General features: G+C 42.6%; 1 protein-coding gene across 8 annotated transcripts in view; it reads left to right on the forward strand.

Annotated features, from left to right (window-relative positions):
- Positions 1-24,568, forward strand: part of nrxn2b (neurexin 2b) — a 730,611-nt gene that overhangs the window by 320,949 nt on the left and 385,094 nt on the right. For 7 of the 8 annotated variants that reach the window (XM_079370956.1, XM_079370955.1, XM_079370953.1 and 4 more), the window contains 5 exons: positions 1,455-1,616; positions 12,817-13,255; positions 15,804-16,187; positions 20,770-20,973; positions 24,526-24,552. In XM_079370956.1, coding sequence (XP_079227082.1) covers positions 1,455-1,616; positions 12,817-13,255; positions 15,804-16,187; positions 20,770-20,973; positions 24,526-24,552 — 1,216 coding nt within the window. The remainder of the gene's footprint in view (positions 1-1,454; positions 1,617-12,816; positions 13,256-15,803; positions 16,188-20,769; positions 20,974-24,525; positions 24,553-24,568) is intronic. The other variant, XM_079370951.1, reaches the window with a different exon arrangement.

The following is a 24,568-nucleotide window of genomic DNA, read 5'->3' on the forward strand; positions in this document are numbered from 1 at the left end:
TTTAAATTAAATTCAAGGTATTTGATGTCTTGTGCTTTTTCCTCTGCAAAACTGTAGAAAATTACCACGTTTGGCCTCGAGATCCAACATTAAACATTCAGGACTTCCAAATGCAAAATCATATTAAAAATTACCATAATTTAAAGTTGGACTGCAGATGAAATGAAGCTAGTTTACCCTAGCTCCACTTCTGAGTGTGCCAGGGTAATGGAAAACAGATGGTTGTATACACACGTCCCCACAGTTCTGAGTTTAAAAAGTGAACATCTCTGCAGAATAACAGATGCTGAATCAGAGACACAAGTGCTTCACTTTGGCCCAGGCCAGCTCAATTAGGATAATTAGACAATAAATTGGTCACTCACTGCAATAATCCCTCCTAAATCAAACAACGTTATTTGTCAGGATGTCAGTAGAGCTGTAGATCTGATAGCAGAAACAATTAACCAAATTATACTCATTAGCATCTTGTAGAAGTCGAGCCATTTGTTGCAGTCTATAGAAAGTAATGTAGGATAAGAAAACATAAATTTGTCCAGGAGAAAAAAAAAAAAGACATAGTGGAGGAAATCTGTAACCGTATTAAGGATGCAGTCTCATGCGTTGGAGGACAGTGAAGGCTCATTGGACTCACTACTCAGGAATTCTGTGAACTGACCAGATAGGCGATATCAGTAATATCAGTCTCTAATGCTTCATATTACAGACATCAACATTCAATTTTACCTGAAATGTTGGGGGGAAAACTTAGGAAATAGCTGTGAGGATTATCAAAGAAAACCCTTAATTAATCGTTTTTTAAATTAATTGTTGCTGATAGTAAATCTTGTTTCTACATGTCCGTGTGCTCGATCTAATACCATTTGCCCGCAGCTGTGTGTTTGATTCCACGACGCACTTGCTGTTCCCATAGCTATCAAATGTGCAGCCCAGGCTGTGTAACACTGCACACAACGATTAAAACCTGAGGCAGTTGAGTATTGAAAATGATTTCTTTTTGGCGGTAGTTACTGGCATAAAGACTTTTTTTGTAAAAGGAATGTTGATGAAAAGCTATTCAACACACAGGGAACATTTGATTACAGATGTGTTGCCATGATAGCGACGAGTTTCGAAAACTGTGTTTTCTTACTTTTCTTATTTTTATTACCCATCCACTCTTCATAGTGTTTAGGCTTTGAGCATAGTCCTAGAGTTATCTTAGCAACTGCACTCTGGAGTGAAAGTCCCCAGTCTGACCTGCGCAAAAAGAAAACCAACCAAGGAATACCGTCTAGGGGACAACCCCACCTATCACCGGTGTTTAATCCAATTTCTTCCTTGTTTTTCCTCCTCACTCTTCTAATTTCTCTCCACTCTCATCATTCTCGATTTCCTATCCATCCTTGCTCTATTGTTTTTCTCCTCTATCCCTGTCTCTCTTATCTGTCTCTTTCGGGCCATGCCTATGCCAGGTGACCATCTCAGTGGATGGTATATTGACCACCACTGGTTACACCCAGGAGGATTACACCATGTTGGGCTCCGATGACTTCTTCTACATAGGAGGGAGCCCCAATACGGCCGACCTGCCCGGATCACCAGTCAGCAACAACTTCATGGGCTGCCTCAAAGATGTGAGTGGCTCTGTGAGATTTGACAGTTTGTGAACATGTTCTGTTGGTAGCTCATCAAATTTGCAAGCATGCACAGCCTCTTGTTTGTATAGAGTCTCCCTGCCTCATACTGGAGACAGGAGCTTCCTGCAGTGGAGCAGATTCTGACCTCACCAGTTTGCAGAGTACAGACAGTTCAAAAATATCACACTGAGCTTATGACTTGTCTGCTCAAAGGGTTTTGGGCATTTTTTTGCCAAACAGTTTCCTGCTTCCACTGAATCAGTCCACCATATACTTTAATCCCTGTGATGCTTTGCCTGTCGCTGACTTAGAACTAGCATTATCCGTGGCAGTGGCTATATATCCTAGAGCTATGAGGAATTGTGGTCACACCAGAAGTTATAGCTGAAACAATGAATAATGAATTACTAATGCTGACACCTTTTTCTAAAGGATGGGTTGCCAATCAGAGAAAAAAAACTGGCCTAATGACTGCTACTTTAATTAAAGCAATGAACAATCTGAACAGTATTGATTGTCTTAGTAATGACATTGGGTGAATTTTGTCAAAGTAGGTTAGGACCGGTTCTCTACACTTACATTTAGACATTTATGAAAGCTTCAGACCTGGGGTCCAGTGAGGTGAAACGCTAACAACAGACAATGAGCGATCTTACAGCCACACAGAAACAACACAGAGGAGATTGAAAATGGGATTTTTAATGTTTTTGGAAAAACAATTTGAAACTTGAGTTTTCTGACGTATAATGAGATTTAGGCAAAAAGGAAAACAGGAGGCTATCATGTGCTCGTGAGCAGCCTCCTACAGCTTTCATCCATTTGTCATTAAAGCTCCTGTGAGGAGCTTTTAGTTTGAGTCGATGTTGGCACTCACTGTGGATGGTGCAGTGATTTATAGTATTTTGTGGTTTGACTAATTAATCTCATCCATATCTTTAATGTTAATGTCTAATGTGCAACCAAGTGGCAACTTCAGGTCTTGAAAATTGAAGTCACTGTGGAAGTGCAAAATCTTGTTGCTCATTGAGCGTCTGCTTAAGGATGGCTGCAGGAGCACCGAACGCCCTTTTTCAAAAAAAAATAAGAAAGAAAGAAATACGTCTGATTAGTTATTGTCATCACTTTCACATGTGCCCAGGTGGGCGGGATGTAGCAGTTCATTAATTTTACAGGCATATGAAATCACAAAGTAGAGATAGACAGTTTTCTCTCTATTGGTCATGTTTGCTTTTGTAGGTCCCATAAAGGCATCCATTTTATTTTCAGTCAGTTTCATACTAGCTAAAGCTACTTAAATGAGCTTTAAATACGAGGCAAATACCATGAAAATGTCTGAAAATGTGGAGCCATGCACTTAGACCGACAAGCTAAGTTTCTCATCTCACCGAAAGCCACAAGGTTTGTCACTTGGTCCATAGCAGAAGTGCAAAGATGTGTTTGTTTGGAATAAATTAGCAGAGGCATACAGTATTATCGTTGCAGGAAATACATGCAACATGTTTGACTGACTGACTGTAGCGTCATCCTCACACATACCCACACAAAAACGTGTTGACACCAACACAGTCACTTGAGAGTAATCAGTCTGTGCAGATTTGACTCTCATGCAGGAAAGTAGGAGGTGATAAAATACACTATCCTGAACCTCTTTCAAGTGTTTACTTCCTCCTTCTCCTGCTAACAGCGCTGCATACTAAACACCTCCACAGGCATTCGGCAGACGCAAACAGACAGATTCAGATTCATACTCGTCACCATGGAAGAATACACACAGCCGCTTAAAGTCATGGATGGAAATGTAGAGGACAGTTGCCTTGTAAAAACTTTATTCTTACATCTTTGACAAAAAAAAAAGACATTTATTTCCTCCGGGGTTTTAATTCACGGCCTAACAAGCTGCCAAGAGGACCAATCGCTGCTTAACATATTATGCCCTTGTAAATGTAATGACTTGTGTAGAGTCGACGCAACATGGTGCCATCGCATTTCCTCATAAAACGGCGCTGATTGAATAAGTAATTACTTTTGCCATCACTTTTAATGGATCGCACAGTAATCGGCCTATCTCTAACTTAATTATGCCTGCAGAATTACAATTTCATTATTTGGGTTCCTATCGGAAAAGATCCCCAGTGGGTCTTAAACTTCCCAAGGCGTTTAACTATCTTCACTCTCATCAACACGAGGCTGGATTTACAGTCGGAGTACAGACGGAGCACAGGAGAGAGGAGCAGGGTGTGAACAGTGAAGAGAAAAAGACAATGGTTAGAGCAAACCGCTGAGGTGAAAATGAAGCAGTGTGAGTGAAGACCTGGAAATGGGAGAAGTCAGAGCAGATGGTTTGAGAACAAGAGTGTACAAGGCTGTGTGTAGTTCAGAAAGAGAGGCAGCTGTACAGTAAAAAAAAAAAAAAAGAAGAAGAAAGGAGGGATGAATTCAACTTGCAACTTTAATATTTATGTTATAGAAAAGGTTTGACATTTTAATGGATTTCACAAGAGTCAAAGAAAGGAATGAAAAGGTAAAAGTGTTTGTTGAAAGGTGAGAGGAAGGAGAGAAAGCTTCCAGACAACATCTCAGAGAGACGAAGCGTAACAGAAAACATCAAACATTGGCATTCATGGTTGACCTTCTGCCAAGGGCGGCTCTTTTCTCATTCACTTTTAGTTTTGGTCAGCACTGCAAAACATGTCTCAAAGCCTCGTCTCGTCAAGTATAAATCTGAAAGTGATGTTTCCTCGAATCAAGGGAAATACGTTTGCTGACAGCTCGATGACACCCTCTCTTCTTTTTCCTGCACTCTCAGTTTAGATAGATATGTTTCCATATTGTTCTTTGGGTTCTAGGTTTATCATAAAGTTGTATGCATGTACTCTTTTTTTTAACCTGCTCATGATCTTGTATTGTCTAGTAATTGACGACCAAACAAGAATTCCTCTGAAACTACACTCTATGAAAGATGTTATCCTAGCATCACCATAAAGGACACTTATTGATGGGTGAACTTAAAGTAACACAGTTAACATGAGAGACAACGTTTTTAAATTCACATGTCAGGTGCTCCAACTAGGATCAATATTGTAAATGCTTTTTAAAAAATGGAGAGAGGTTAGAACGCAGAAAGCTTTCAGGACTGATGCAGAGCTGGCTAAACACTGAAGCTACAGTGTCCACCACATGTGCTTGGGCTCACGTAAATATTGGGCGCGGGGAGACAATTCTCACCAATGTTTGTAATTTGGACTGCAGTACCAATTTTTAAACCCTAGGTGTCAGAGTTACATACCGCTCCTTTAACATCAAACATACGCAAAGCACATCCGTGATTCTGCTTTAAAAATTGTACGAAAGAAACATTTTAAAAAGTTATACAAAAGAGGAAATCTTGTTCATTCTTGTTAAATTCAGTATTTTATTAAAAAAAAAAAAATTCTCCACCAAGTGAGTCTTTGTCTTAAAGTAGAACATGCAGTCACTATTGTTTACTTTTCATGTTTTCTATTGTTTAGTTGCATTATTTTATTGTGTGAAATGGCCAACATAAACATACCAGAGCCTTTATAAACGACTGTATGGTTGGGTTGGATCTTGTTTAAATACTGATGGAGGGTCCTTGCAGCATGCATACAATCCATCTTACCATGTTCTTCTCCTTTTTTTCTGATGGACTTTTGTTCTGGAGCCATGCTTTGCAGCTCGTAGAGCCTCCTGATTTGCAAGCTAAAGCATCACATTTCAAATGTTGAAACAGCCGCACCACCTCCATCGTTCTGAAACAGGACAGAGGTAGAAAAGACAAAAAAAAACTTTAATAAAATATATATTTAAAAAGAATCACACAGAACCTTTTTTGTTTTGCGTATTTTACTTCATATATTGTGGAAAGCAGTTATGCAGGGTGAAGCTCAAAACACATTTATTAGAAGATATTAAACAAATAACCTGAGGGAGCAGTGGTCCTTTACTTATAAGGATTCATGTTAAATAGTATGATTCAGACCCTCAAGTATTTTGGTTTTGGTTCAGAAAGATGAAGTATTTGATCCTTTCTTCAGCTTCCTGGAAACCTGAGCAAACCTGTCTCTGCTGTTGTTGTGTCTTATGAGCTCAACTACCCAGCTGAGGTTGAGCTCTAATGACCACATCAGCTGAACGGAGCCAGAAAGGGAAGCAGGCAGAAAGTTACCGAGATAACCTGCAGTGAGAGTAACCGAAAGCTTCAGTTAGAGTGGTAGTGGTGGCTGGAAAAAAAAAAAAAAAAAGATGAAGTAAGTAGACGGGTGGTAGACAGCGGTGTGTTTCATCCTGTGCAAGTTCAGTGGCACAGCTCGGATTATCAGTGGTGTTATGGTCCGGGGCAAGGCTTTCATGCAGCCACCGTGGTCAAACGCCTTTGATACGCTTGGCCGGCCCCCTCCAGGCAGCTGAAATCCAAAGGAAGAGCACAGCAGAAGACGAGTAAAAAGGCACCAAAAGAGGCTCTGATGCCTTATGAACTTTTTATTTGCCGTGTGTGTGCTCATACGTGTGTGTGTTCAAAGTCAACCACACGCCATGATCATATGCCGTGTGATGTATGCATGTTTTTTTTGTTTTTTTTTTATCTCAGCTCCCAGTCAGAGTGGTGGGCTGTGAAATCAGGTCTCTCTTCTCCCCCCACAGTCTTGTTTCAACAGATTCCATCTCCCCTGCACGTCACCATCTGTCCCTCCACCACAACCCTCCGCCCCCGCCTCCCCATCTCCCTCCCAGACAGTGACCTTGCTATCGCCAATTTCACACTCCTCCCTCCATGTCAGTCGTTTTCTCAGTCTCTCACCCCTCCTGCTTCTTCTCCTGACTCTTTCCACCCCCCTCATCACTGCTCTCCTCCCTTCTCTGTCTCTCATCTTCCCTTTCTCAGGGGCAGTTTTGTGTAATTAAGTTCATAGTAGTGCTGGTTGGTAGGCCAGCTTCGCCACCCTGACGGCAAAATTAAAAATTGATTTTTTCGACTGATTCCATGCACTGGATGAATGCTTTCACCCGCCCCCTTTCCTTGGCTCTCTCACTCTCTTCCCACTTTCTTTCTTCTGAATTCTTATTGACACTCATCCTTTCGTCTTCCGTTTCCCCGTAGTCTCAGCTCTCTTGATAAAGCTTTCTGGAGTCAACCATGGCTCCAAATTAAATATCGCCTCCAACAAGGTTTATTTGAACCTTGAGTGTGCAGCAAGCTGAGAGTGCATCAAAGACTGTGTTGTCACTGATCACAATATACAACTTTTAAAAAGCCATTACAGGTCTTTTTATTTCGTAGACTACGCTGTCAAGTTTGCCTTCTTGGTTTATCTGGGGAGATCTGCTCTCCTAAAACTGAGGAGGATATATTACAAATGTGTGTTTAAAAAGCAGACAGACTCAGGGGCTTAAAGATTTAAAAGAGAGGCATATTTTGTCTGGATGCTGAGTCAGCAAACGATTTATACAGAAGCTGTCCCTGACTGAGAGTAAGTAGTCTGGCTCTTTTGCCCTGTAGAAAGCTTCAGATTATAGGACACACTTTCCACAGTTGTCCCTGCATGCCTCACACATGAGTTTCCCAGTTTGGTTTCTGTATCACCTCTTCTCTTGTCTTTTTCTCTCTTCTTTTATTTTCTCACCTTTTTGCTGCCCTATGCTTTTTGCATATTGTAACCCATGCTTATCCTTTAATTACATGTTCTCATTGTTTTTATTTTATTTTATTTTTTTAGGTGACATAAGTGGCTTTCAGAAGTGAGCTTGTGACACAATCAATGACTCCAGCAGCATTGTCTTGACCTTGAACAATGAGCTTGAATAGGGAAATCTTACCTGAACAAACGACAACAAGTGACAAAAGGTTTGGATATGAATTTGCAGAGTTTAAAGACACATTTGCCATGTACAGCCTGCTATCTGATCTACTGATCCAGCTAACGAACACTTTCCCTGAACAGCCAATCACAGCTGAAGTAAAAGCAACCTAATCCTTGCTGTAAGCCTCCATTGTTGTCCTGATCAGTGACTCGTCGGATTGCTCAAAGTCCCTCTGACTTCAGAAGACTTTGACGTCTCTGACATGTTGAAATCTGTTGTGATTATCTTTCTTTGTGGCTGTGATTTTCCATCTCTGCCTAATCGTCTCGTTTGCACGCTTTATGGACTCAAAGATGAAATCTCTTTGGTGTTGATTAGTTTGTTGAAAGACAGTTTTTGAAGCCATATTTAGCTGTTCTTGGTCTTCATGTTATTATGGGTTACCAAGCATGTGTCATTGGACTTGTCAGTCTGCTACCAATCAGCTGGGACGTTTATAAAAGACTGTTCTACACAGGCTCACTGGAGCATCAGGATTAAACATTGAATTTAAAGGGATACATCACCCATGTGCATGAAGCTTTGTATCATTAGAAACATGGTAGTAGTGTTGAATGGTTGTGAATCCAGCCCTCATTTTGCCCTGAGACGAGAAAAATGGGTTTTTCTTTGTCTGAAAATGTTCCTTATATGACGCAAACATCGTCATATTGCGTCACATGAAGAATTTTCGGCTGACAGGGAAGAACTAAAGACTAGTTTCTCATGTTTTCATCCACTGAAGCTACAGAAATACAGTCTTACCTCGGGTGTCGGTTTCCTCTGCTACCATATCCACCCACAGCCAATGTAAACATTGCATCGCGTCCAAAAGTCCAATTGGCTGGTGGTGAAAACTTACTTCTTGTCCATGTTCGAAATAAACAACCCGGTACAAAAGAATAATTCACCATTTAGATAGAAAAACAAACAAAGTACATTAAGAAGTCTTACTGGATCTGCAAACAAGCTAGCTTATAGCTTGTAGCCTGAAGGCTCGCTCTGGTGTTCAATGGGATCAGTGAGAGTGACCTGTGGCGCTGTGCATTCTGGGAGTTGTAGTATTTGATTCAAATCAGTTTAAAATAGATGTTTTACTTTTTGTCAGTCAAGAAGACACCAAATAAAAAAATCACATATCTACTACATATATGACCCAATTTCACTACAGATTTATGTATCAATGGGTGAAGCATCACTTAAAGCTCCTGCAGGGGGCTTTCAGGTTGTGTTGATCGTGGCACCCACTGTGCACAGTTGTACCTCTAGTCTCTGCTGACAATGTCCTTTACATGTTTCTGATGTGCTTTCTAATGAGAATCATCCAGCTGTCTTTTAGCATTAAAACTGAAAACATAATTCTAAAAGTAAAGTAAAGTGTCAAGTACTAAGCATGTTGACCCATGCATCCCTATATCAAACAAAGATTACTGCTCCTCGATGGAGATCCTCTGACAACGACCAGAGGGGTTATATCAACCCTCCAGCGAGCTCGATAGTTCTACCTACTGTAGGAGTCTCCTCCCCTTCTAAAGGGAGAGAACGACGAGGCATCTTGATCAAATGTTCGATCCTCCACAGCCTGTCACCAGGGCTGAGCCCAGACACCGCTTAGAGGAAACTGATTTCAGCTGGTCACTAATCGTAGATCATGATAACAGGCAAGGGATGGAGCGTAGATGGACTGGTAAACCTTCTTGATCAGTTCCCTCTCCACCACAATATAGTGCTGATGCTGCGTCAGTCAACAAGTCTCTTTGATGCCCTAATAACTTGACTTGAGGCAGATACTCACTCCCCACATCGAAGGAGCAATCCGCTGTCGTCTACCACTTATCCATAGACCAGCTACTTCTTTGTCTGCAATGTTAAATTACTTAGAATTACTTCAGATGGAGTTTGGTGACGTTGGTGCCTCTGTGTACAAAAAAAGAAAGATCTGCATTAAGAAAAGGTCTGTCTCTGCTGGGATCCTTTTTATGTTTGTAAGACACTTCAGTTAACAACATAAGTGTCAGTCGTTTTAGCAGAAGTGAATTTGTCTAATGTTATGAAATCACCACCATTATGGACTTTGTGTGGCTACTTGCCGAATCAATTCACTGAAAGTCATTTCCAGCTCACAATATGTTAAAAAATATGGCCTTGGTTTAGAAATGCTGAATTCCACCTGGTATTTATTGAACATTTCTTCAATAGTATAAATAGAAGACTTTGTCTGGATTTCTATTTTGGAGGAAGAAGCCGTCAAAAGTCAAGGTCACAATTACCATTGGGATTCATATTCTCTGTAACAAGAATACCACGGCACATTCATTTGAAATGTGTTCATTATCCTTGCTTCATCTGTCATTAACTCACTTATTTATGACATCTTTTGACCTCGCCTGTATCATTAGGGATTCATGTCATTTTCACCACAGTGACGGAATAATCTGACCGTGAAGTTTAATGGAATCACTGACTTCTGCTTTCACCAAAGTTTGCCCTGAATAAGACGGCTGCAGATGGTTGTTTGATGAATTTGGGACTTGGTGACATGAGAGACCGCTTCAGTCTTTGAATCTGTTGGAAAAGAACTGAAATTAAAAACCGAAAATGAGCCGTGTCTTGGGCTGGTATTCACATTCAGTCGTCCTTACCCTACTACTTTAACTGGTGTGAAAGTCATCAAAGTCATGGTGTACAGCGTGTTTCCTGCCTCAAGGGATAACACCTACACACATATACAAAAATAAATACCTGAACATACAAAACAGAATAAATCTTCTCCCTCTCTCCTACTGCCTTTTCTATCTTTACCTACCCCGCTCTGTTTCTTACACCTTAAGCCAGACAAGCTCATGCCTTATTAGCTGCCAGTTTAGCCTTATCATAGATAATTACCACTACTAATCTCCGCTAATGACTACATTATAAGGTGTACAGTACATGCAAGCAGGCTAGTGTGAATATGGAAGATAACCAAAGGAGGCTTAAGTTCCAGAATAACCCAGGAGATGTGGTTCACGTTGAGTCTCTGCCTGTGTGTGCGTAGGTGTGCTGTTTGACTACACCGGAGAGAGAGAGAGAGAGAGAGAGAGAGAGAGAGAGAGAGGGCGCTTAGATGAGAGAAGGTAGTTACAATGAAAAAGAAGAAGGAAAGGAGCATGAATAATGACAGCGGCAGGCTGAATTCCGTAGTCAAAGACCGATACAGGGGACCACGTAGCACAAGGCGAGCGTTCAGTGGAGCAAATCTGAAAACAAGCCGACACAACAGGAGCAAATAAGACAACCCGTAACTCAGCATTACAGTTTTTATTTACTTGATTTACTGTGTGCACATGTTTGTGTACATCCAAACAAAGTTGCAACCTGTGGCGCTAAAAAATGAAGCGAATTCCAAAGTGCAAAAAAACCCTGCAGTTCCTCGAGTGTCCTCCGGAGGCAGGCTCTAACACACACCCTCTAATTAAAAAGTCACTAAAGACAGCGGGAATAAACATGTCTGTAACCTGGCATTAAAAAGGTTTTTTGTTTTGGATAGCTTGTGTCTTAATCAGCTCACATCATATGGGGGCATCATGTTTTATTACTCATCTATTTTTAGTTTACAGATAATGAAGGATTATTCCGAGTGCTCTTAGCATGATGCTGACGGCTCGCCTCTGCTCCACCTTCCTGCCCGTTACTTAGATGAGCGATAGCTAGAATCAGATCGCATGTGAAATATGGCGATTGTCATGTGGGCTTCAGCACTTTGCTTCAGAAACCATCTGGTGACGTGACTGAGACTGCATTCATGTAACCTTACAGTGTATGTTTCAAACCAGCGATGCATCATCATCGAGAATCCTTTTTTCACTCCTTAGAGATACAATTTGGAACAGATTATTTTTGTCGTTATCTTTTAAAAAGTGTGAAATCCTTTCCAAAATAAATGAATCAAGTAATAGCTTGAGGGCAGTAAATAGATTATAGTGGTGGTAATAATATCATTTTACTTTTTACTTGTTTTACTTTTTTTTTTTAATCACAGAGTAAAGGATGTGAAACACACACAGAGTTCAGCCTCGACTCTGTGTGTCTTTGTGGCGTCTTAACTCGACCACCACTTAAGAGAGCAGAGCTGCAGGCTGGATCAAGCCGGCGGCTCATCCAAATCAAGACATCCTTATAGCAGAAAACAAAGATAGAAATGTAGAGGCATCCTTTTCTGCTCTCAGTTACCTGTCAGAGCGTGTGTGGGGGAGTGTGAGAGAGCGTGAAGAGGGCTATAATCAGGAGAGAACACACACACACACACACACACACACACACACACACACACACACACACACACACACACACACACACACACACACACACACACACACACACAGAGAAACCTCAGCTGCTGCACACTATTACCTTGAGGATGGCCTCTCAAAACGATGTCTGCAGTGTTCAACAAATAAAAGGAAAGCTTAAAACTATGAAAGACAAGCATAATTTACGATGCCTTTAGCACTTAATCCATTATGAATGCACACAGTGAGGCACAGACACACACTTTGAGCTGAGACAATACAGCTGTGTTTCATCAAAGGCTGCTCGAGACATTTGCATTAAAGCTGCAGGCAACGTTCACTTCTTCTTTGCGTCTGAACGCTCCCCTGGAGCCTTTTAATCTCCTTCACAGCCCTGTGCACATGTCGAGACACTTTGGGGTGCAGTTTGTGCACAAAAAAAAAAAAAAAAGGAATAATAATTTGTTCTCTTTATTGATTTTTGTCCAAGAGTTAGAAGTTTCACACGTTGCAAATCACAGTGAGCTCCTCTGATGCACCCACACAACATCAACACTCACAGACATCAGTAGAGTCAATAGAAGCGTGCCCTCGGCAACTCTGCGGCCCCAAGTGGTTGCTCGGTATTTGATTCTTCAAAGTGTGAGGGATTTCCGTACAAAATCCTGGAACTTCAGTTCGACGAGCGCTCATCTGACCTAAATTTTCTTGTTAAAGGATTGTGGGCTGCAGATAAAAAAAAATCCTGAGGCAGGTTGTACTCCTGCTTTTAGATGAATTCAAATGATTGACTTTGGAGAAAGTCATGCATTTTCTTCGTGTTCTGATTCATCACTTGCTGACAGGATTTCCCAGCAGCTTCTATAAGTGACAATTGAAATTAATTTGGGTAATTAGGATGCCTCTGCAGGCTCTCCTGATTATGGACAGAATGTTCTCTGTTGCAGCTTGTTTTTGGATTTGCCTTAGCGAGGTCCAATTTCGTACAATGTTTAAATTCAAGATGTCCTAATTAAATCCTCCATGAAGTCGACACAACTACAGCTGTCTCTCTTCTCTGCTTCCAGGTGGTGTACAAGAACAACGACTTTAAGCTGGAGCTGTCCCGGCTGGCTATCGAGCGCGACCCAAAGATAACCCTCAACGGCGACCTGGTGTTCCGCTGTGAGGACGTAGCAGCCCTGGACCCAGTCACATTCGAGACCCCCGAGTCCTTCATCTCCCTGCCCAAGTGGAACACCAAGAAGACGGGTTCTATCTCTTTTGACTTCCGTACCACGGAGCCCAGCGGCCTCCTGCTGTTCAGCCACGGGCGCCCTCAGGGGCCCAAAGAGCAGAAGCCCGGCAGGGAGCTGAAGACTGATTACTTTGCCATGGAGCTGCTGGACGGGTATTTGTACCTGCTGATTGATATGGGCTCTGGGAAAACAAAGCTGAAGGCCAGCAACAAGAAGGTCAATGATGGGGAATGGTGCCATGTGGATTTTCAGAGAGAAGGGAGGAAAGGTGAGTTCAGCTTCAACTGTGAAGACAAACAGCTGATCGGAGGTGAAATTCTGTGTTTACACTCTGATAATCAGGCTACACTTTAAATTCACACTCACCGTCAAATCAACATTGTTGTTGAATCACATCTCTGTCACACACTTCACTCTCCACCCAGTTCTGAAAAAATCAACATCCAAACTCTAAGGAGAAGGTTAAGGTTCTTCTCCATACAGGTCCGACCTGTGGATCTTTCACTGCATGCCTTTCTCTCTATCTCCCTGATTTCTGACTCTATACATTGTCTTATCTCTAAACAAAAGCACAAAAAAGCCCCCAAGTTTACAAGAATAAAGTACCTTCAAGAGCAAATGCTTCTTAAATGTGCTCAGGTCGATAGCTGGGAACTGCAGCATGTTTATCCAGGGCAAAGGTGACCACTCAGGAATATCCAGCATCAAAGAATACACACTATGAGCTTCTTTTTTTTTCTTCTTCTAATGAGCCGCTCGTTTGTTTTCAGTGAGGGACAACACTGCCAAAAGGATTACTGCAGAGATCAACTTTGATTTATGTTGAGGAGCTTGTAATGACCAGAAGCAGCTTTAAGGCCTTCCCTCAAACCCAGCAGACTCCATTAACAGTCCGTCTGTTTTATAAGAGCGCAGGAGTCGCTGGTGTCGCGCTGTCATGGCTGATAAGTTTCTGTGTTTGTGTCGTGTTTGTCCTGAGTTGAGCCTGGAATACACCAACGTCCCACAACAATCAAACACAAAACTATATATTCAGGGTCCACCGTGTGACCTGCCTGCTAGAAAAAGTGTTTCTGAGTCTGGTGGCCATGAAGAGGAACATTTGACAGCTTTTTTTATTTCTGGTTAAAAACTGGATTCCAATGTGATCTTTTGTATTATGTGATAAACTGTAATTTAGTAAGAATACTTCAATAAGGCACATTGAAGACTTTGAAACAGTCTTTTGCAGTGACTGGGGTCTGTGTTGCAGCTGCCAGCTGTAGCAAACTACTTGAGCAATTTCAGAAGTTGTTGCAACCATTTAAAATCCAAAGGGCCTGCATTTTGAAACCTCAGAAATCACCTTCAGTGGGATTTATGGATGGAGGTTTCCCGTTTGTTGCGTGGATGTCTCTGGACTCCATGTGGGCACGAACAGAAGCATCTGCAAGGCCTGAGTGTGTTGTGTCTGATGAATGGTCTGTAGGTGGGCGAGCACCTTGAACATTATATCTCCCCTTAATGATGTCTTATAATGAGGACGGCTGTGAATGAGAGTCTGAGTTTGTGTGTCTGTGAGCGTGCACGCATGCGATCTCACCGCCGCCGCCGCCGCTGCTGCTGCTGCTATAATTGGCTTTTAATAGAAAATTAAGACGGAGTCGTTAATCACCGAAAGAGAGAGGGGGCCTTTTGTTTCAACCACACCCTGCTGCATTCTGCTTCCCTTCTCCTCCATTTAGCCTGTTATACACACACACACACACACACACACACACACACACACACACACACACACAGCTGTCTATTCCTTGTGTCTTTTTTATGCCCCCCCGTCTGTGTTCTCTGTCCCTAAATCATTCACTTTCTGCCTCCCCACCTCTCAGTTTACTCACCAAGCCACCTGACCCCCCCCCCCCCCCCCCTCCCCCAGCAACCCCCTTACTCAGGTCTTCAATCGATGTCATGAGGCATTAAAAAACACACTTCAATCAATCAATCTAGAACATCTCAGGTTTATGCTCAGACACGCCGTCAAGTTGTTGTTTTGAGTTACTGATGTGATACCTGTGTATCTTCTCACATCAATACGAGACAGATGCCTGATATATTTTTATCATCATGTGTAATGTAAGTATGCAGGCCACATAATGTCACTGAATGGTTTTTAAACACGTCTCTTAAAGGCAACATTCAGCATTTTGACCTCTGCAGCATTGTTGTTTTTCAACAAGAAGTGACTGTATTTGAGATGCACGTCTCTATCCTGGTTTACAGACAACAATAGAAGTGAGTGGTCATTTACAGACAAGAGACTGCTTATCGACTAAACAAACAATCAACCTCTGAAAGGACGGTGTTTTCTGATGTTTTTAAAAATGTTTGGGGTCCTGATGTTAACGCCCCATGTACAGAGAACGCAGTCCTTGGGCGGGGCGGGTGGGTTCAAATCCCACCTGTGGCTCCTTTCCCTGCATGTAATTCCCCCCCCCCCCCCCCCCCCTCTCTCTCTCTCTCTCTCACTCGCCCCAGTTCCTGACTCTGTTCACTGTCCTGTCTCTCTAATAAAAGCATTTAAAGCCCAAATAAGCATATTACAGAAAAATAGTTGGGTTTTTTTCCATCCGGTTCCATAGTACAGACTTCTTATCTTGTCAAACCAGTAGTACTGCCCCCTGCTGGCCAGATTAAATATTGGTTCAAGGCACTTCCAATTTGACCACATGATGCATCAACGACTGTGTTACATTCTGTGATGGTATTCTTTAAAAGTGATAAATGTCTGTTTGAATTATCTGCAGAATCATAACGTTGCTTGTTTTTTCGTGTGTTAGGCTCCATCTCAGTGAACAGCCGCAGTATGCCCTTCAGCTCCCCAGAGGGCAGTGAAATCCTGGATCTGGACAGTGACATGTACCTGGGCGGCCTTCCCGAGGTTAAGTCTGATCTCATCCTGCCGCCTGAAGTGTGGACAGCGCTGCTGAACTACGGCTACGTAGGCTGCGTACGAGACCTCTTCATCGACGGCAAGAGCCGCGATGTCCGCCGTCTGGCCGAGATCCAAAGTGCATTCGGCGTCAGCAGTTTCTGCACCCGTGAACTACAGAAGCGGTGCAGTAGCGCCCCCTGTGGCAACGGAGGTCTGTGCAAAGAGGGCTGGAACCGCTACATATGTGATTGCACCGGCACTGGATTCCTGGGTACCAACTGTGAGCTAGGTAAGCAGGGAGGTGTTGGAGAAGAGAATGTTTTTATTGATAATTTATCAAATGGATGAAGCCTTTTCAATCAAGACCTCAAGGTTTTTTTTAATTTTTTAATTTATTTTATTTTGTGTTCCTAAGGGCAAGTTTGAAATCTGACCTGTGGCTCCTTTCCCATACGTAACTCTCTCCCTGGTTTCTGGCCTTTTCCATTTTCCTATGTCTGCAATCAAGGCACAATAAGGCCAAAAAGAAATAATAATATATATATATTTTTTTTTAACATGAGGTGTAAGTGATTGTGATCTGTTCAGTATTTGAACCCACTATCTGTCTTCACCACCCATCCAGTAGGGGATTTTAAGAGTAGGTGTTTCTCTCTTGGTTGTTTAGTTTAGTCAGTCTACCCACTTTATGAACTGGGAGTCGGAGTTGGGAGTGGACATCTGTCAGCTGACAACTCCAGATGTCTGGTCATTAAATGCTAAATAGCCGTACAATGATAATGAGTGGTGTATGACAGCATCATGGCTCTTTTCCGGTATTCAATCAATAACTGCTGTAGAAGCCAACAGTACATGACACTAATACTCCTACTATAAATGGAACATAGAACGCCCCCTGCAAACTGTGTTTCTACCCCTCAGATTCCACATCTCCATGCACATTATATTATTTGGAAGTAGAGAGAAATAAGGAACACAAGAAATTAAATATTGTAACTTTTTGTGCACTCCAGTCAACAAGGCAGAGACTTCAAACAAGTACAGGCGTTCAAGCAAAATGAGCTTTTCCACACATTTGACAGCGAGCTGCCTTGTGTTTGACACAACCAAACAGCTGCTATATAGTAGGGGTAAGCGCTCCAGAGGGAGCTGGTGTGTGTGAACCAACTACAACCCAAGGCTTGGTGGCTTTAGGGTCTGCTGGTTGGGATGGGGGAGGGATCCATGCAAGCAGGCGCAGTGTGGCAGAGCAGCCAGGCCTACCGCCGCCATCTGTGCCAGTCACGCAAACCGCTGTGGCTCGTACGCAACAGCCATGGGAGGCGAGCCAGTCAAATGGCTCCACGTACGTCTGATTCATCCCAATTAGTCGCAGACGCCTCGCTTCATGGTTTGCCTTTGCACGATGGCGGGGGCTGAGTGAGCCATGACAGTATGGGATTTTGAGGGACAAGGAGGGTAATGAGGGAAGGAGAGATTGGATTCAAATCAGGACGGTGGAGGTAGAGGATGAAATGTCTCTATTTTGAAGGGTGATATTTTGAACAGTCGTCTCTTTGAGATGACAGGGGAGTTTTAATGATGCTCTTCTGCCATCTAGTGGTGCTATATGTTGTCGCAGGGAATGCAGATGTGCCTTTTCTAATAACCAGCCGAGTACAGTATTTCTGTGGGCCAATATACTGAGTGAATAGGTTAACAGAGTACAAGGACAATCAATGTTATTGACGAGGGGAAGAAAACCCCGGGGGTGTTACATGATGCCTGTTAGACCACAGAAGATGAAAAGCGTCCATGCTGTTGGGAGCTGGTGTTAAGAGGATCATCTCACATTCATGCTATGGATTGTTTCCTTATCGACAGATGAATGCTGCACCGGGGATGCATCACATCTTTATGTAAGCGGCGCTCCTGTCACAGAAGACAAGCTGTGTTTTCCAGAGCGCCGTTAGCCTCATTTTATCAGTGTTGTCTAAAACTGCTCGTGCTCCCCTGTGACAGTGACTCATGTTAGCCTATGGTGACACATATCGTCCCACGCTGCAGAATAAGCGCAGCACTCAGGGATCTGTCACTTTTACACAGCGGTCTATTTCTGGCATGGCCGACTCTCAGGAGAGAAACTGTGATTTCACACGCTGTGAGTGAGACTGTCTCTGAAACTGAATGTACTTTTTTTCTGTTTGTTGACAATTTTCAAACTTGAGGAAAGAGAGCTATTGCACTCCTTACACATATTTCTTGCGGTTACCTTTTTTCATTCTAACAAATGTTTTTCATTTTGTGCTTTGGGAGGTCGATTTGCCATCTGATGAGAATTTATCAGGGCTCCAACAAATCAAATAATCACTTGACTGAAGTGAAGGCAAAACTAAATATATTCACAGGGTGATGAGGCACACAACTCATCTGTGATCGTATAAAACATCACCGGAGAGCACATCTTTGGGGTGTGTTCTCCATGACTCATCAAACATTCAGTCTCCCTACCATGCCTGAAGTTTAGCAGTGATTGATTTCTTTATCTTGTGATGGCTATGATAAGCTCTTGGTTTACAGTCACAGCTTGGCTCATCAGTCAAACTGAGCTGAGTAAAGACGGCACACAGAAACAACTCTTTGACAAATGGGGATTTCTCTTTTTTTTTATTTGAAATGTCTTTAGGGTGAAGGCTTGTTTATGTTTCTTGGGATTTTTGATCACACACATATGCTTCTCCAAATGTGTCTGGAGTGACCTTGTACTGTTGGATTGTCCTAACCTGTGAGGAAATAAGAAAAAGAGGGACATGTGAGGGAGAGGGAGAAAGAGAGAGCGTTAAAACATACATGAAGGGAGGCTGTGAGTACGAGGAGATTTGTTTTGCTAATGTAAATAAATTTGAGTTCTTAAGTGGACACGATAACTTTGAAAACTCAAAGTGACACACGGGTCTGTATTGATCTTCTCCAAATAACACAGCCTTTAGTTTATATATCACCACTGTCACCACGTCCACAAGAAGTACCTTCATATAGGTCAAGCAGTTGGGCTGTTGTGTACGGAGGCGGTTGTCCTCGAAGTGGGGGTCCGAGGTTTGAATCCGACCTGTAGCTCTGATGTGTAGCTGTTTAGTCCAGCTGGATCATCTTCACAGATGAACACCGTTTATATGAAGTTGGCAGAGAGAAGTAAAAAGCTAACGTTATGCTACAAGCTAACTACACTGCGGTCAGTTGTTTTTGACTTCATGATCGTTGTGCTTCATCGATCTAATCAACAGTTTTGACAAGCTAGCTAAACCGTAGCTTAATTAGTTTATTAACCTAATATTTACAAGAGCTCTGAAAAACTTGACTAAGGCTGTAAGGAGGATTAATGAGAGACTTCCCAGTGTGATGAGGCTTCATGTCTCCATGACAACCGCTTCAGTCTCATTTAGCTACTCGTTAGCAACCGCCGTTTTAAGTTTGCCTAAAAACTTTAAAATTCACAAGTGGGGGTCTCTATATGTAGTTTATCTCATCTAACAAAACGTCAACATTTCTTAAACCCCAGACCTTATTTCAGGCGTCGAAGCATTGTGGTCATGTATTTCAGAGGTTTGAGTTCTGTTATGTTATTATTCCTTAGTGTTGCCTGTTTCCCTTGTGTGTTTTAATGTTTCCTGGTGTAGTCTTGTTGTCTTTAGTGTTTCCTGTTTTATTTTCTAATGTCTTCTCGATGTGCCTCTCTGTCTTTTCTTACATTATTCAGTTCTCTGTGTTTCTTCAGTGTTCCATGTTTTACTTTGTAGTTCACAGTGTTGTCTGGTTTCCTGCCTCTCTGTGTTTACTTCCTGTCTTGGTAACCCTGATTAGTCTCACCTGTCTCATTAGTCTCACCTGTGTCTGATTACCCCATGTCTGTTTAGTCTCTGTGTTTATTTGCCTCTGTGTCGGTTCATCGTCTGTTCTTCCTGTCTGGTGTGGGACGTCTGCCTTTCCCAGTCACTTCTTCTCATACCTCCTTGTTTTTTCACGTTTTGGATTTAATTTCTGAAAAGTAAGTTTGTGTTTTTGCCTTTTCAGTTAAAATAAATATTTTTTTGTTTCTCCACTTGATTCCTCCTCCTCCGTGTTTTTCAACGTCCTCCGTTTTTTTTTTCCGTTGAAGTGTGACACACAAACCCATTCAAAATCCCCAATGACTTTTAGACTCTGGAGCCCATGGCGCTAAAATGCTAACTCACTTCTTGGTTTTAGGACCCATTCCTGTGCCACTCCCTACACTGTCCCTTAATGTGGTCTATAGGTCAGTAGCTGTAGGTTTGCACGCCCCGTGTACAGAAGCTGCTCTGGAAGCGGGGGTCCCAGGCTCGAATCTCCCCTGTGGCTCTCTTCCTGCATATCAATCCCCACTGACATTCACAGACTTTCTGCATGAGATGAGAATTAATAAATGAAGGAGATGCACTCAGCAGTCTAAAAGTGTGAAGTCAGGCATGACTGGCATGAAGTCTATCACACAAGGTAAAAGTGGCTCCTGATCTCATTGCGATCCTCAGTTAGATGCATTCTTCACTGAACTTTTGAGCTGATCTTTTATCAGTGACACATGCAGCGTTAGTGCAGCAGGTTTACACAAAGTCTGAGACAGAAACATTAACACGTCCTACATCTTCATACCGACAGACCTCGATGTCTGATGAGGTCAGTTTTAATCTGTCAGGCTTTAAACTGAAGAGGCGTAATTATACTGTTTGAGCTGAGAATATTTTCCAGAGGTCATCCAGACACAACATTGACAGTCTGACTGATGCCTCAACGTGGCTGTCGATACTCCGCTGTCATATCCAATCAGCCTCTGCATGACTCACACTCTTCTGTCTTCTTCCCTCCGTCCTATCCAGAGGCGACGGTGCTGAGTTACGACGGCAGCATGTACCTCAAGATCATCATGCCGGTCACCATGCACACGGAGGCGGAGGACGTGGCGCTGCGCTTCATGTCTCAGCGGGCGTACGGTCTGCTCATGGCCACCACCTCCAAGGAGTCGGCGGACACCCTGCGACTGGAGCTGGACGGAGGCCGCATCAAGCTCACTGTGAACCTCGGTAGGCCCGTGCAATCCATCGTGAATGTCCCCCGCTAACCTCCCCCTTCCCAGCCCTTGTCTGCTCATCTCCACTCCGAACAGAGAAGGGTGGTTTGACATTTTGATTTCCACTCCATTATTGTTTGCCATTTTTAGAGAGGAAGGTGGAGAAAAGCTTCTGAATGTGTCCCTTCGAGATGTTTGATTTGTCCTTTATAGTCAAACAAGCTTCTCTTTCATCGATTGATCGCTGATCGGCTAAATGCATAACTTTCCATTTGTTTAATTGTGTAAGTCAAAGTGTGCCCAAAGTCTTTTCATTTAAAAAACTATGAGGTGCAAAACCAGAAACTTTTCCTTCCACAAACTATAAGAGTGATTTCTGCTGGAGAGCTAGAAGTTAAATATTAGTCCCCCCCCTCCACCCTGCGGTCATACCTTGCTCTGATTTATTTTGCCCCTCTTCCCCGTCTCATTCTGCCCTCATCTTCATTTCTTGGTCCCCTGTGAAGCCTCATAGCCCCTCTTCCTGTTCAAAAGTTCCATCTCAAACAGTATACCTGGCCCTGGGTCCTGAGCCTCAGCCCACCAACCTGTCTCTAAATCTTTAAAGTGGCTGTACCTCTGTCTTGCTCCTCCTCATGCTTCTGCTATGGTCCTTTTTTTTCTGTAGCGGTCTGAGGGGCTGTTATGCTCAGGTTTGCCACACAGACAAAAAAATAGATTTCTCACTGTCAGCCATCGTAGATTAGTTAAAGAACAAATACTAGGAGGTCTTAAAGAAATGCTAAATGTGATCAAGGACAGTGAAAAAATGGCAGAGGGTTTACAAAGAGCAGTGACTGCCTTCTTTGTAATAACCAGCCGCATGACTGCAGACATCAAGACTCAATTACATTTATTTGCGAGGATGTTTAGCGCTCCAGGAAAGAAAAATATGACCTCCGATCTCTTGAAGTTTGTGCTTTGGATTGTAAATAAGAAGCCTCAGATTTTAAATTAAAGGTAATTTTGAAGTTCTGCAAACCTGTATTCTTTCTAATGACCAGCAGGGGGAGTCAAAGTGTATTAAACCAGACAGAAAAACAATCCCACCTTGCAAGGAATATATTCCCCTCAGATATTATTTTCCTAATTAATTTATAGTCTCAGCTGCTTTTAGATTATTCATAAATACAGTGTAATGTGAGCTTATTAAATCACGATCCCATATCAATTTAAATTAAATTAAACATGTGAACTGACATAGATATGAATGAGTCACATGTTGTTTTTACAGTAGTTAAAAACAGGTTTCAATACTGTTTGATTCTTCACTGGTTTCATACCCAAGTTTGAAATGCTGCTATCTTAATTGACAGGTCCCGACTACGTCAGTCAGCCAACCAGAATAGAACCATGACAGCAGGTATCCGTGCTGTGGTCCAAATGTGGTCTCTTCTGGTAATCTAGCGAGCAAGACGTTGTCAATAAAGATCGCCCTGCTAGTGGAAACAGTCGCAGTGGCTCTATCCACTGATTTATACAGCATGTACCAGTACAGCTGGGAACAAAGGAGGAGCATGGCAGAGGTGCACCCTGGTCTATGGGAGTGAAAGCCACAGAGACAGGCAGGCATTGGTGGGATAAACCACGATGGCAACTCTGCTCTCTCTCTCTCTTTCTCTCTTCCTCCACACTTCTCTCTTTTTCTGTCCCTCATACGCACCTTTACCAGGCCAGATCTCATACGATGGAACTTTTCATCCCTTCAATGGCCTGTATGTCTGCGGCCCTCGGATCAAACAGCCAGAGAGACCGGCTCACAGCTCTGTAGTTGTCCGAGGTTGCACACACACTTGTACTCGCTCACCACGCGGCCCCGCAGCTCGACCTCCTCGCAGTCCCGCGACGACGACGACATGCGTGCAGCTAATCAGCAAAGCCTCTAATTTGCATTCACAATGCACAACCCCAGAGAAGTCCCATAGTTGACTGACACTGTTGCTCCACTCAGGATTTTCAAAGAGCTTGTGCGAAGGAAATTAATTAACCCACAATCAGCAGGGGGTGCTCAATATCTGTTCAGGCTTTAATCCTTGGTAAGATAATTACAAGCATTGCTAATTAGTCACTATAAAAAGCCATAATTAGACACATTTAGCTCAAATGATATTTATTACTAATAGATAATGAAGGATGTCACTCGAGCGCTGTTAGCTGAAAACTGCTGGATGCTGGTTAGGCAGCATTAGGCTTTCTATGCAGTCATTTAAAAGATACCTCCCTCAACTCTCATGTTGGAAAAAAAAGAACATTAGAAGAAGATAATGTGGCTTATCTTATCTGCACTCATGGCCCATACACGCGTTAATGGTCGCCTCTCCCTCTCTACACGGTGATGCTGGTCCCTGGCTGTTTGTGTCCACTATTCTGTAGCGGTTGACAGCTCGAGACCACAACCCAACCACTCTGCCACATGCACACGCCTTTTACAGCCACTAGATGGAGCAAAACGACAATTGGGAATCTTACTTTACTGTTACTGCAACACTGCTTTTAAACAAAGATTTTCCAGTGTAAGGACGATGACTCCATCGCTTTGACAACACAACACTTTTTTATCCCTCCCAGCACCACGTAGAGAAGAACATAGAGATGATAGAAAGTATAACCTACAGTGTCATTGTCAGTGTGCACACGGTGTGAGGTGGTTGGGATGTGCAGATCACCCTTTCTTGTCATTTACTGTTGGGGTTTGTTTTGCCTAAAGTGCTGCAGAAGGGAAGAGCATTTTGTTTTGCAAAAGAAAGACGCTGAAAGTAAAAGGAGCAAGACGTCTTCTCCACTATAGTGCATGCACACTAGAATCATTTTAGTATTTGTTTTATTTAGTTAAACATTTTACTTGGCATTTGTTTTCATCAGGGAAGAACGACCTCAAATTGTTTCGACTGACTAATTCCTGCAGAACAATGTAGTGCAGTTTAAAGACTCGCTCTTACTCCTTCTGAAGTAAATCATTTATTTATGTTTGCAAATATTACATATTTTATACTGTGTTATGATTTAAAAAGGAAGTAAACGCTAACGCTCACCATAAATTATTGAGCATAATAGTTTGATCAGATGGTAGGTTAAATCTTTAAAGCTCTGTGGTTCATAACTGCACTGCACAAAGATGGAACCTTTAAACTCAGGCGACACGTTTAGCATTTTTATGCTGTTTTTGTTTAACATTCAAATGCAAACAGTGAAGCAATCTGCGTCAATTATTAGCATAGAGGACATGTCAGCATTGCATCCGTTGAGAACAGCGCGCAGTGTCAGTCTTGCCTTCTGCCGTGCTTTTTGGGTTCCTGGGTGGAAGGAGGGATGGATGATGGAAAGGGAAAAGGGTGATCCTGACTCAGAGTCTGTCCCCGGATGGTGGCCCCAGAGCAATGCTTGGTTGTCTGCAGAATGTACTTTGAAGGATGTAAAATGTTTTTCTCTCTCTCTCTCTTACTTCTTCTTTCTCTTCCTTTTTTTTCTTTCTTTTCTCTCTTTTCTTTTAATTTGAATCTCACCATTTCGCTCTCTCTCCCGCCAGATTGTATCAGGATAGACTGTAGCCTCAGTAAGTGGTTCTATGC

This window comes from Symphodus melops, assembly GCF_947650265.1.
Source record: "Symphodus melops genome assembly, chromosome: 20".
NCBI lineage: Eukaryota > Metazoa > Chordata > Actinopteri > Labriformes > Labridae > Symphodus > Symphodus melops.